The 11260-nt window shown below is 36.1% G+C and overlaps 2 protein-coding genes across 7 annotated transcripts; both read right to left on the bottom strand.

Annotated features, from left to right (window-relative positions):
* Positions 1-1303: 1303 nt before the first annotated feature.
* Positions 1304-6417, bottom strand: LOC137240055 (uncharacterized). 5 transcript variants are annotated; one of them, XM_067765968.1, is made up of 6 exons: positions 6343-6417; positions 5645-6234; positions 4906-5357; positions 4634-4836; positions 2951-3315; positions 1304-2891 (listed from the first exon to the last, which is right to left on the bottom strand). In XM_067765968.1, exons 2-5 carry the CDS (start codon positions 5716-5718, stop codon positions 3292-3294), a joined length of 753 nt encoding a protein of 250 aa, XP_067622069.1. In that variant the 5' UTR covers positions 5719-6234; positions 6343-6417; the 3' UTR covers positions 1304-2891; positions 2951-3291. The 5 variants fall into 5 exon arrangements, with proteins under 5 accessions (XP_067622069.1, XP_067622070.1, XP_067622067.1 ...); XM_067765969.1 differs by having other exon boundaries at positions 5645-6203; positions 6343-6385; XM_067765966.1 differs by lacking the exon at positions 6343-6417 and having other exon boundaries at positions 5645-6336.
* LOC137240056 (tRNA (guanine(26)-N(2))-dimethyltransferase-like) lies at positions 6401-8370 on the bottom strand. Of its 2 annotated transcripts, XM_067765972.1 has the most exons (5): positions 8131-8370; positions 7518-7645; positions 7026-7461; positions 6581-6957; positions 6401-6510 (listed from the first exon to the last, which is right to left on the bottom strand). In XM_067765972.1, exons 3-4 carry the CDS (start codon positions 7253-7255, stop codon positions 6747-6749), a joined length of 441 nt encoding a protein of 146 aa, XP_067622073.1. In that variant the 5' UTR covers positions 7256-7461; positions 7518-7645; positions 8131-8370; the 3' UTR covers positions 6401-6510; positions 6581-6746. The 2 variants fall into 2 exon arrangements, with proteins under 2 accessions (XP_067622073.1, XP_067622072.1); XM_067765971.1 differs by lacking the exon at positions 8131-8370 and having other exon boundaries at positions 7518-8066.
* Between the last annotated feature and the right edge of the window lie 2890 nt (positions 8371-11260).

Here is an 11260-nt window from a genome sequence, read left to right as displayed (position 1 = left end):
CGACCTTCCCGGAGGCACGGAAATTGTCGGCTATGCAGATGATATTGTCGTAGTAGCAGTGGCCAAGAAACTTGATGTGCTCCAAGCATTATGTAATGACGCCGTGGGAAGAATAAAGAAATGGTTGACGAACATTGGGTTGGAGATGGCTAGCAATAAGACAGATGTGGTTCTGATGAGCTCAAAGCGGACTGTGGATGAGTTGGTCCTAACCATAGGAAATTATCAAATAAATTCAAAGTCCTCCTTGAAAGATCTAGGAGTAATCATTGACTCAAACTAACTTTTATGGAGCTCTTCAGGGCGGTGGGGGAGAAAGTTCCTCCCTACAAGACAGGTACCCGTTACCTAATCGATTACTTAATCGTCACCAATAACTTGGTTACCAATTATCGTCTTAATGACTTTTACATTGCTGTCGTGAAAAAGGTAACGCATGCGCTCTCTCAAAATAGTGTACGTGTGACTGACTCGCTTTCTCGCTCTTACCTATTGTGTTTTGGACATTCCTTCTCGCTCGATGTTATTTACATTTTTAAGTTACTTCATTAGGTATGTTTTCGTTATCGCTAACCAAAACATATGCAACAACAACAACACGGGTAACTGGCCTATTGGTTACCCGTACCGGTTACCTTCTGTCAATTCGCTTTTTAATGAAACTCGTCCTTTTTGTTTAAATAATATTTAATTAATAAATAATGCATGTTTAAAATGGTTTTTGCAGTTAAAATCATGTGCTATTATACTAGTAATTTTTACATATGTGCATTTTTATATTTATAAACTATATAAATACATTACCGTCTATTCATAGTCGTGCCCTTTCCGAAACCTTGTTTTAAAGTTCTTATTTTGGTAGATTTGCTCATCAGTTTGCAGAGTCATATTAGTTTGGTAGGTATAGTAAGATCAGACGTAGCGAAATTACCTTTTTGCTCCACGTCATTTTACTAGTCATTTTACGGTCATTGTGACTTTCTGCAGCGGTTATATTCATAGTCACGTTTGCATTGGCGTGATGAACTTTTGTGACCAAATTTTCCGTTTCGTCCCTATTAATGTGATCGTGCATTCCGCTCCCACTTATAGGATGTGAGCATAGCACTGTGCTGCTCACACACGTCACAATGCTCGTCAAATGGCGGTCATTTTTCCGTCATTTCACTCTACATTTTCGAGCCATTTAACAATCAATTTTACTGCGGTTTTACCATTTATATAACCGCCATATAACGTGAATTTTACCTGCAGATTTACTTTACCTGGAGCAGCCATATGAATAAAATATAAACCAAAAAAATTGAATTTTCAATATTTATTATTTTCAATATTATTATATATGTACATGAAATTGGAACTTATATTAATCCAGTTCATATAAAACAGAAGAACTTTAATAATAAATAAACTCGCTTAATTGGTTTTTGTTTTCCAATCTCTTCTAAGCGAGCAAAAAAATAATATTAAGCTTTAGAAAAAACTCCAATTATTTGAATAATCTACAACTTAAAGCTTAGTAGAAATTCAGATCAAGAATATTCAAAGGTGTCGTGGATCCGATTGCTGTCTTAATTGAAGAACTTAAAAATGTACGACTATTAATTGAGTCAGACTTATTATTGTTCTAAATCTAATCATTCAAGCAAAAATTCTGCAACCCTTAGCAGGAGTATTGATTGGTTTCAAATCTAATTCCGACAGCAATCATATCACGACATCCCTTATTATATATGCACATGAAATTGTAACTTAAATTAATACAGTTCATATAAAGAAAAGTAAGTATTTTAATAATAAATAAACTCGCCTTATTGGTTTTTATTTTCCAATTGAAATCTTTTCCAAGCGAACAGAAAATAATTTTAAGCTCCAGAAAAACTTCCAATTATTTGCATCAATTCAGATTAGATTTACTCTTTTTTTTCAGATCAAGAATATTCAAAGGTGTCGTGGAATCCGATTGCTGTCGTAATTGATGAACTTAAAAATGTACGACTAGTAATTGAGTCAGACTTATTATTGTTCTAAATCTAATCATTCAAGCAATAATTCTGCAACCCTTAGCAGGAGTATTGATTGGTTTCAAATCTAATTCCGACAGCAATCATATCACGACATCCCTTATTATATATGCACATGAAATTGTAACTTAAATTAATACAGTTCATATAAAGAAAAGTAAGTATTTTAATAATAAATAAACTCGCCTTATTGGTTTTTATTTTCCAATTGAAATCTTTTCTAAGCGAGCAGAAAATAATTTTAAGCTTTAGAAAAAACTCCAATTATTTGAATAATCTACAACTTAAAGCTTAGTAGAAATTCAGATTAGGTTTACTCTTTTTTCAGATCAAGAATATTCAAAGGTGTCGTAGAATCCGGTTGCTGTCGTAATTGATGAATTTAAAAATGTACGACTTGTAATTAAGTCAGACTTCTTATTATTCTAAATCTAATTATTCAAGCAATAATTCTACAACCCTTAGCAGCAGTATTGATTGGTTTCAAATCTAATTCCGACAGCAATCGTATCACATTCCTTATTATATATGTACGTGATATTGCAACTTAAATTAATACTGTTGATATAAAGAAAAGTAAATACTTTAATAATAAATAAACTCTCTTAATTGGTTTTTGTTTTCCAATTGAAATCTTTTCCTGTGCAAGCACATCGCTAACCTGTGTTGGCAAAAGATATGATTATACTGTCTTCGATAGATAGTCGGACGAGCCGTTACTCGACGAAGTAGAGATGACCGTTGTTTCGGTGGCAGCTGCTACAACAGCAGTTTCTAACTTTACACCATCCGTACAGTGTGATGAATGCTTCACTGCCTTTTCCAATTGCTTGGCGCCAGCAATTTTTGCTGTTTGTAAAGCTTTAGCTGTAATGCAAATATATAGATGGGTTAAAGTTGTTTTCGTATGTTATTCAACAACTCACCCTATACCATCATCACAGCCTCCTCATCGATTTTGAATATGTGTACTGTTTCAGTATTCAGACCCAGTGCGTTTGATGCAATATTTTCGATTTGATGAATATGTATACTATCCGTTAGGCAGACAATTAGGTGCGTTCGATTCATTCATATACTGTGGGTATTTGAGCCGTAGACGCAATTGATATATTGTAACATTTGTAAACAGTTGGGTTTCTCTGCTGTCACCATCACCACTAGAGAGCTATTGAAGAAACGCTCGACCAAGATATGTTGCGATTTACGCGCATAGATTTTTTCCACCTTGTCACAGTTATTGATGGAGAAAATGCGAAAGCCATATTTACCATCCAATACGGAAATGGAACTGTGGAGGAAGAAACATTTTATAAAATTTAATAAAATCAATAAATGATAGTTGTGTTAAAATGGGGTAAAGTATCGTATGTTAAAGTATAGCGAAGTTTGAATAGGTCTCATTATTCATTCTTAGAAACATGTACGAAGGTACCTCGTAAGATATTAAAAATCCTCAACGCTTTTTTGCAATAACTTAAAAAAAACTCATATTCATCAAATTTCTGTTTAACTTCTACATATCAATAGCTACCTTTACCACCAGAAGGAGTCACTATTGCTTCTACACCTATGCTATTGTTTCCTACACCGATGAGCTTTGTGATAAAATAAACAGCTATCTCCCCAATCTCTCCAGTTTTGTCGCCTCGCGAAACCTGATATTGTAACCAACCAAATCATCGGTGATCTTATTTAAAACATGGCCGCGCCAAATGTCGACCATATGACATTACCCTACCGACTGTCTTACACCTTAAAATTTTGGGTGTGACTTTCATCAGGATCTACATTTTGGTGAGCACGCAGCCGCAAATGTTCCGAGAATTCAGAGTCGTACCAAAATCCTCAAATCCCTCGCTGGCAGTACCTGGGGAAAGGATAACTCATGACTACACACAAAGCAATTAGCCAGCCGATTAAGTGCTATGCGTCACCCATATGGTCGCCAAGCCTAAAAATTACCCACTGGAAGAAGCTACAGGCCTGCCAAAATACTGCTCTCAGAATTACCACGGGCTGTCTTCTTATGTCCCCAGAACACCATCTGCATAATGAGGCGAGAATACTCCCCATCAGGGAGAGAAACGAGATGCTGACCAAACAGTTCCTGTTGAATACCCAGAAACCTGAGCATCCCAACAGACATCTGATTGGTCAACCAGCACCGCCTAGGGGCCTAAGGAATCATCTCCGTAAGCATTTTGAGGAAATACGGCTCCTGAGAACCCAGCCGTATGAAGCGAAAAAACACAAGCAGGTCCTTGGTGAACTCCATAAACAAGCGTCGGACCTTTATGCTAGGAATTGCCCGGTGAATCCAGTACTCAAAGAAAAGTATCCAAACCTCGCGGAAGAGGAACGCATACTCCCAGAGAAAAGCGAGTCACTCTAGCTCAACTTCGTTCTGAATACTGTAAGAGGTTAAACTCTTACCTATCCAGAATCAACCCCGATATACAAAATGTATGCCCCGCTTGCAATGTGTCCCCACATGACACCAACTTTTGAAAGCTTATGTGTGATGATGCATCATCACCACCCAAAGAACTATTAGACTGATCTTCGCAATTTTCCTCTAGTATAGTAGATGGTCTGAGAAGTCTCACCATTTTCAAAGGTGAAGTTTGTAAAGTGATATCGCCCACTATTGTGGAGTCCCACATTTTAGATGGCGCTTCAATATCTTCTAGGAGTGTTACATCAATACTTTTTAAAGGAGTTTCATTATCCAATTGATGCTGCTCCTGTACGCATAAGTCATGGAATAGACGTTGCAGTGATTGTGCTTCTTCATCTATTTCTTGTAGTTCTAAGATTATATTATTAAATTTATACCACGCAATCCTATCAACTTTCAATATGTTGTATATTCACTTACCTTGTTTACAAGGGGTTTTAATATAGTTTCCATCGGCGCTGCGCTTTTTAGCATCTTCTTTAACCATATCCTTGTTCTCGCTATGTATGTACTTAAATAGTGTGCTGTCAGGATCGGATGCTGTTTTATCACACATTTTTTCCAAACCCATACAACTTTCATCAGACGGACGTTGCTGTTGGCATTCGAATATAGTTTCGTCACAAGATGCCTTAGTTGAAAAATTATAAGGAATCCTCTTTATAGTGTTTGCATTGTTGGATTTATTTTCATCCTCCATTTCAAATATTTTGTTCATTGCATTTCCGCTAACAGCAACGTTACTTTCGCGTTGATCCACATTCGCTACACGAGGAGCTGCGCGTGCTTCTAGCAAAGTTTGTAGATCCTCCTCTAAATCCAAGCTAAAGCGTTGGCAAGATACCGGCTCTTTAGCAGGCGTTGTAACCTTTCTAAATGTGTTCGTGAATCGAGAAAAAAATGTTGAAGATATTGTTTGTATTAATTTTTAATAATAGGTATATATTACCATGCTAAAGTGATTTATCTTTTTAAAAGTAAAGTAATAAAGTTCTACAAGCTAGTAGCTACTTTTTAGTCAAAGATTTGGAAAAATTTCAAATTCTTATATAGTAAGCCAATTTACTCTACAGTATTTAAAACATCCATCTCCATGCTCACTCGAATGGCTCATCATGAACAAGCATACAATTTTAATGATATATTTATAAGCATTTACCGTTGCATGACAAGTAATTTCTTGACTTTTGCACGCCAAGCTTTATTTGCTTGAAATTTTTCCAATCCAGACATTTGTATTCAGGAAAATTGAAAAAGAGCAACAAACATCCAAGTTATATTTTGTTGAACCACAGCAGACAAGGCGCGATAATCTTCCAGGGTTTTCGTTACGAAATATCTTTTCCAGATAAGCTTATACCTCTTGAGCACGCTACGTTGTGTTATTAGTTTATCCAATAGTTTCTTAATGGTGGCCGCATCATTTGAAATTGTGGCCTTACCACTGGAATCAACAATATGCTTGTCCATATTACGTGAACCCAATGTAGTGCGTACAGCGTCCACAATTGAATGCGAGGTATTGATGTTGGATATGATGAATATTTTTTACATAAAAACTCATGTACCCAATACAAGTTCAGGCATACCGCCGATAACACACCTTTTAAACGACGTTGTGTGTCCAAATCACTTAGCGGTTTTTCTTCTATGATTTGTAGCAATTCTTCAACAAACGTTGGATCATGTATGGGATGCGACCAAAGTGGACCGCCCATCTATAACCCTCTGAAAAAGCGACTGACGAGCCTTTTTGAACGGACATAACCGTTTAAACGGTTAAGCACCAATTAAGTAAGAAGGAAATAATTTGATTTATTCGAGTTTAAATACTTAAGTGGGATAGTTGAAACTTACATGATGTTTATCACCGTAATGCGCACAATTTGTATTAACATTTGGTCCAGTTGGTATACCGAATTTTACTTCCGCATTGCCTTTATCTGAGATATTGCTTTTACAATACCCATAAGCTCTAGCGTATAGGTATCACAACCAGTGCATTGATATACCATTCATTGTTTGCTGTGTTCATAATATAAAGATATGGTAAGTAATTGGATTTTGGTAAAAGACCAAAATGCTGTATACCAACCTCATGCTATATTTACACTTCGCTTGACTACTATGCATACGCACAAATACGCGTATATAAAAATTTGCAGAAATGCTCAAAAGTGGCTCAATATATTTTCCATAACGATTAGAGTGCGTTTCAATGCAATGCAATAGTATACGCAATCCCATCTCATGGCAGCATTTCATACGCAAAGGCACAGAACTATATTTGGCATTGCAGGCTTCAGGCGTGTTGCCTCCAGCACAGCCATATCATTCGCAGTTACAAGTAATGAACCCCAACTCGTCAGTGATTGTATAGCGCCATCCAGAAAGCGATTCGGACAACCATAAGGATTTAGGTCTATAACATCGAAACGCTTCTCATATGAAGTTGAAAGGTACATGAGAGTCCTATTGCGAATTTTATTATTGATTATTACAGTTAAATCACTAGCTATTGATTCGTATATCAAACTTACATTGCATCCCCTTCGCTTGGCACAATTAAATGTTCCACTCCATTGTGTCGCATATTTACGCTAATGGAATCTACTGCCACCTTAGATAGATCATTTGCAACAATTTCACGCACGCATGCTACTTCTTTTGCATAACTAATGCTACGTAAACCTGTTGCAGCAAGCGTTTCCAATATTCGCAGTCCATCGTCGTATTTTACACCACCAGTCGTGTTTCTTGTCATTAGCATTGCTTGCTTTCCTTTGTATTTTATGGATTTTTATGCGCCGCCGCTTCCCGCTCTCTTATCAACCGCTTTGAGTATACATTAAGTACTGAAATACTTAAATCACGATTAAATTCTTGTACTGGATTGTAGAATACGGCCCCGCCGGCAATAATTTCTGTAGTGCTTTCTTTGATCACACGTTCGGGTGCTTTGTCGTTCGTAGCGATCTGTTAATTCATAAAATTTAGGGCGATTTTGTTAATAACGCGAAACATATATTTACCTTATTTTCAGATATTTCCTCAACTTCCATTTTGGCTTTAAACTGCTGTGCATCCAAGTTTTTGTTATCAGCTGTTCGGTGGTAGCATACACTGGCTGCTGCTTTTGTTGAACAGTGAATCGTGGAAACTGTTTCAACAGAGGAAATATTTAAGCATTAAAGATGCACAACACTGTTTTTTTTATAAATCAACGATGATAGCCAGCCATGGGAGGTTGTTGCTGCTGCTATCGTGGCCTTGCATTACCCGGTTGCTGTTGTGGTATATACCTTGGTATAACTGGATGTGGCGTCATTGCCCCACCTGGTCCAGTTGATGCGGACCACGAACAACAACCACCACGACCTACACTGTTTGGGTTCACTTTGCTGCTGCAAACACACCTCCGTCACAATAATTAATGGAGACCATGGAGGGGTATCTCAACAAGAGAGGCTATTTTATTGCACACATAGCCGTTTTTTACACCGAATTTTCTAATCTTTTTTTTTCAATTTTTGATAATAAATCTTAATGGTAACAAGAATTTTTTTCTTGTATGTATGTATGTGGAAATCAAAATTTACTATTCTGCATTAGAATTGCTCACGATTTTTTATACTATGCAATTACATATTTCACTTTTTTTCTTTATAAACATGCACACATTGATATGAGTTTTTTTTGCTAAAACACACTTTAGTAGACCAAAAAATATTAAAGAATGCGTATATTAATTTCTGCAAAATGTAAATCACACAAATTGAAAAAATTTTCCACTTTTCTGTAGAATTAGAAATGGCGTAAAAATGACGTATTTTGTTATCCCTATGAAAATAATAGGTGCGAGAGAGCAGGATACATTGTGGGAAAGCAAAATTTGTCAGCATGCTATTTCATTTGCACAATTTTTCATTCCAAATTAGAGTTGGGTCATTTCGTTCTGAACTTGTTCAATTGACCGGGTCTCTCAACTGAACAAGTGAACTAGATCTTCGATTTCTGTTCTTTTTGTTCTTTTAGTTCATTTGTTCTTTTAGTTCGTTTTATCTAATGTTATTCTTTCTCTCTTCTCGTTCGCGAACATTGTAAATTCATACATACATACGCAGAAATTCACAGTGAGCACGAATGTCGATGATGACACTTACACTAAAGATATGTGTGGTCATCTTTGTGTGACACTGCTACAAAAATATATGTATGGACTATTTATGAAAAACATGTTTTATAAGAAACTAATCATTACATTTATTAAACTTGAAGATATACATATATTACCTTATTTATTCATTACTCATTTAAATATACCTACACAAAGCATTGCTGCATACACACCCCCATCTATACTTGTTGGCTTTTTTCGCGGGTGCGAGCAGCATTGATCAAATTTGCTTGAAAAAAAAAGAACAGATGAACAAAAAGAACAACTTGTTCGTTCATCAGAAAAAGAACGAAAGATTCGAATCTCTGAAATGAACGAAAAAGCACAACTCTATTCCAAATGGTCACCCCTGTCAAAAATTCGTGTGGCTGTGTGCGTTTTTGGTCACACGATTTTTGCAGGGTAGGAAGCATGTCAGGAGTATCGCCAGAATCCAAAGAAGCATGGTGATTCATTTCGTCACCTCCGTTTTCTTCCATATCCGGATTCATTCCATACTAGTCATTATAAATAGCTTGTAGATGCCACATAGATGTAACCATACCCTTAAGATCTTTCCGTTCAAATCTTGTGGTGTACAATGAGCAAACTTTTCATAAACATGTACACGTAAACTTGTATTTGTTCTAAATTGTTCACCACATTCTAAACATAGAAAAGATGTTCTTTCATCCACTGATTTCTCATGTTCCTGTATTAAGTGTTTGCGTAAATACCATTGTGATTACAATATGGACAAACAGTTAATTCTAAACTTTTCGTTGTTACATCAATTGTTTCAGCGTGTTGTACACGTAAATGAAAATTCATACTTGAATGTATTTTCGTCTTCCAATCACATAATTTACATTTTAAATAATGACTATTGGGCATATGAGAAATCTCATGGTCCAATAATTTGTTGAAGCTTGTTGTAGCTGCTTGAATATCACAAAATTTACATTTTGCACCACGTTCGTTATATTTAAATTATAAATGTTCTGGTTTCTCTACACGATGCATAAATTTTAGATGCTTTTTCCAACAATGTGCTGAATTTAGATGAAATACATACATTGGGCATTGTCTCATGATAAATTTTCCATAAATATACTGAGCCTCTTTATGTAGGCTCTTTTCTTAACATCTTATCTGGTCGTACCGGATATGACAGTTTTGCTTCAGGTTATAGTCCACACTCATACTATTTTCAGATTCTGTTTCATAATTTTCATCATTTTCGACATTGGACTTTGCATCAACATCATTATCATCATCGTCATTTTTTGATAACTCTGTTTTAAGCTTCATATTTATTAAAGGTTCATCTTCCTTAGTATTAAAATTAGAAACATCGTCATCTTCGGTTAAGTTTTTATCAAGTTTAGCTTTTTTCCTAGGTTTAAATTCTTCACTATCCGTATTAGAATTAATACCATCATCAACATTTTTCGTAGCCTGTTTGAGTTTTTAAATTTGCCAATGGTTCGCCTTTATCAGTATTAGAATCAGAATGGCCTTGGTCATCTTCACCGGGTATATATTGATATTCGGGCGAATAAACAAATGGACCACTTATAATTGCACACCTGATGTGCATTCGCATACATATGTTGCATATGTGACACATATAACGGTGTACCAGTGGCTTGTTATGCAGCTGACGCGGGATGAAGCATTGGATTTTGTGTTGCAAAGTAGGCGACATATGTTGGTGTTGATGGATGCGCATATTGCGGATATGTTGGTGGTTCACTAGTCATTAATTGTTTAGAAGTTTCAACTTATTGCGATTGTTGTTGTTGTTGCTGGCTGATGATGTGGTGTTAACGTTTGTTGTACAATTTATTCGGGTGCTTGCACATATTGTTGGTGTTGTTATGGTGCTGGAAAACCTTCAGATATTGAAAGTCCTTGATTAGTGTAATCGCCACGTAGTGAACTGCTCCTGTGACCGCGTCCGCGTTAACTATTACATCTGAAGGCGCTTAAGTTACAGGCATAGCTGACATCGCTTATATAACCGGTTGACTCTAAAGTAAAAACCAAAACAAAATATTGAAATCAGTGTTTATGAATAACATATTTAAAATAAGCTCTTACAACAACATGATCGGCGGCTACATCCCCGTGAAAGTAGTGTGGTGTTCCTCCTCGTATAAACGTAGGTACTGGATGTGCTCAACCGTGCAGTTTTCTTCTAATTTGAGCAAATGTATGTTCTTACAGCCACAGCTGGAATATTTGGGATATTTCTATCCGCACATCGTCAAAATCAAATTACCTAGAATGAAAAACATAGTATACAAGTACAAGTGTGTTGACTTCTTTCTGACAGGCACTCGCTTAAGTGAGCATAACGGGAAAATCTGGGTTGCCATTCTTGTTTCGGTTGAAAACGGTCAATTAGGGTTCTGTGCACGGACGTAAAAGATTGAAACAGGGTTTATGTAGTCACAAAAGTGTTGCCCCTGTCCCACAGCATTTTAATTTTTTTCATGGCGAAAATTGTTCAGAGTTTTCGACTTTCATTAAAAATTTAATTTATTATACAAGGTTACTTCTCTAAGTGTGAAAAGCATAGAAAACGTAGAGTTTTTCTAATTATTGTGAAAAACT

The sequence above is a fragment of the Eurosta solidaginis genome, chromosome 2 (assembly GCF_040869045.1).
Source record: "Eurosta solidaginis isolate ZX-2024a chromosome 2, ASM4086904v1, whole genome shotgun sequence".
Taxonomy (NCBI): Eukaryota; Metazoa; Arthropoda; class Insecta; order Diptera; family Tephritidae; genus Eurosta; species Eurosta solidaginis.
Note: the sequence above shows the minus strand (reverse complement) of the source record. Positions and strands in the feature narration are given on the sequence as shown.

What these genes read in the sequence shown, in the direction of transcription:
- LOC137240055 (XM_067765968.1), bottom strand. Translation starts at nt 5,718, where the DNA reads ATGTCTGGATTGGAAAAATTTCAAGCAAATAAAGCTTGGCGTGCAAAA. An exon ending in TAAAACCCCTTGTAAACAAG is followed by an intron (nt 4,837 to 4,905) that starts GTAAGTGAATAT and finishes ATATAATCTTAG; the next exon opens with AACTACAAGAAATAGATGAA. An exon ending in AAACTTCACCTTTGAAAATG is followed by an intron (nt 3,316 to 4,633) that starts GTGAGACTTCTC and finishes CTTCCTCCACAG; the next exon opens with TTCCATTTCCGTATTGGATG.
- LOC137240056 (XM_067765972.1), bottom strand. Translation starts at nt 7,255, where the DNA reads ATGCTAATGACAAGAAACACGACTGGTGGTGTAAAATACGACGATGGA. An exon ending in CCAAGCGAAGGGGATGCAAT is followed by an intron (nt 6,958 to 7,025) that starts GTAAGTTTGATA and finishes AATTCGCAATAG; the next exon opens with GACTCTCATGTACCTTTCAA.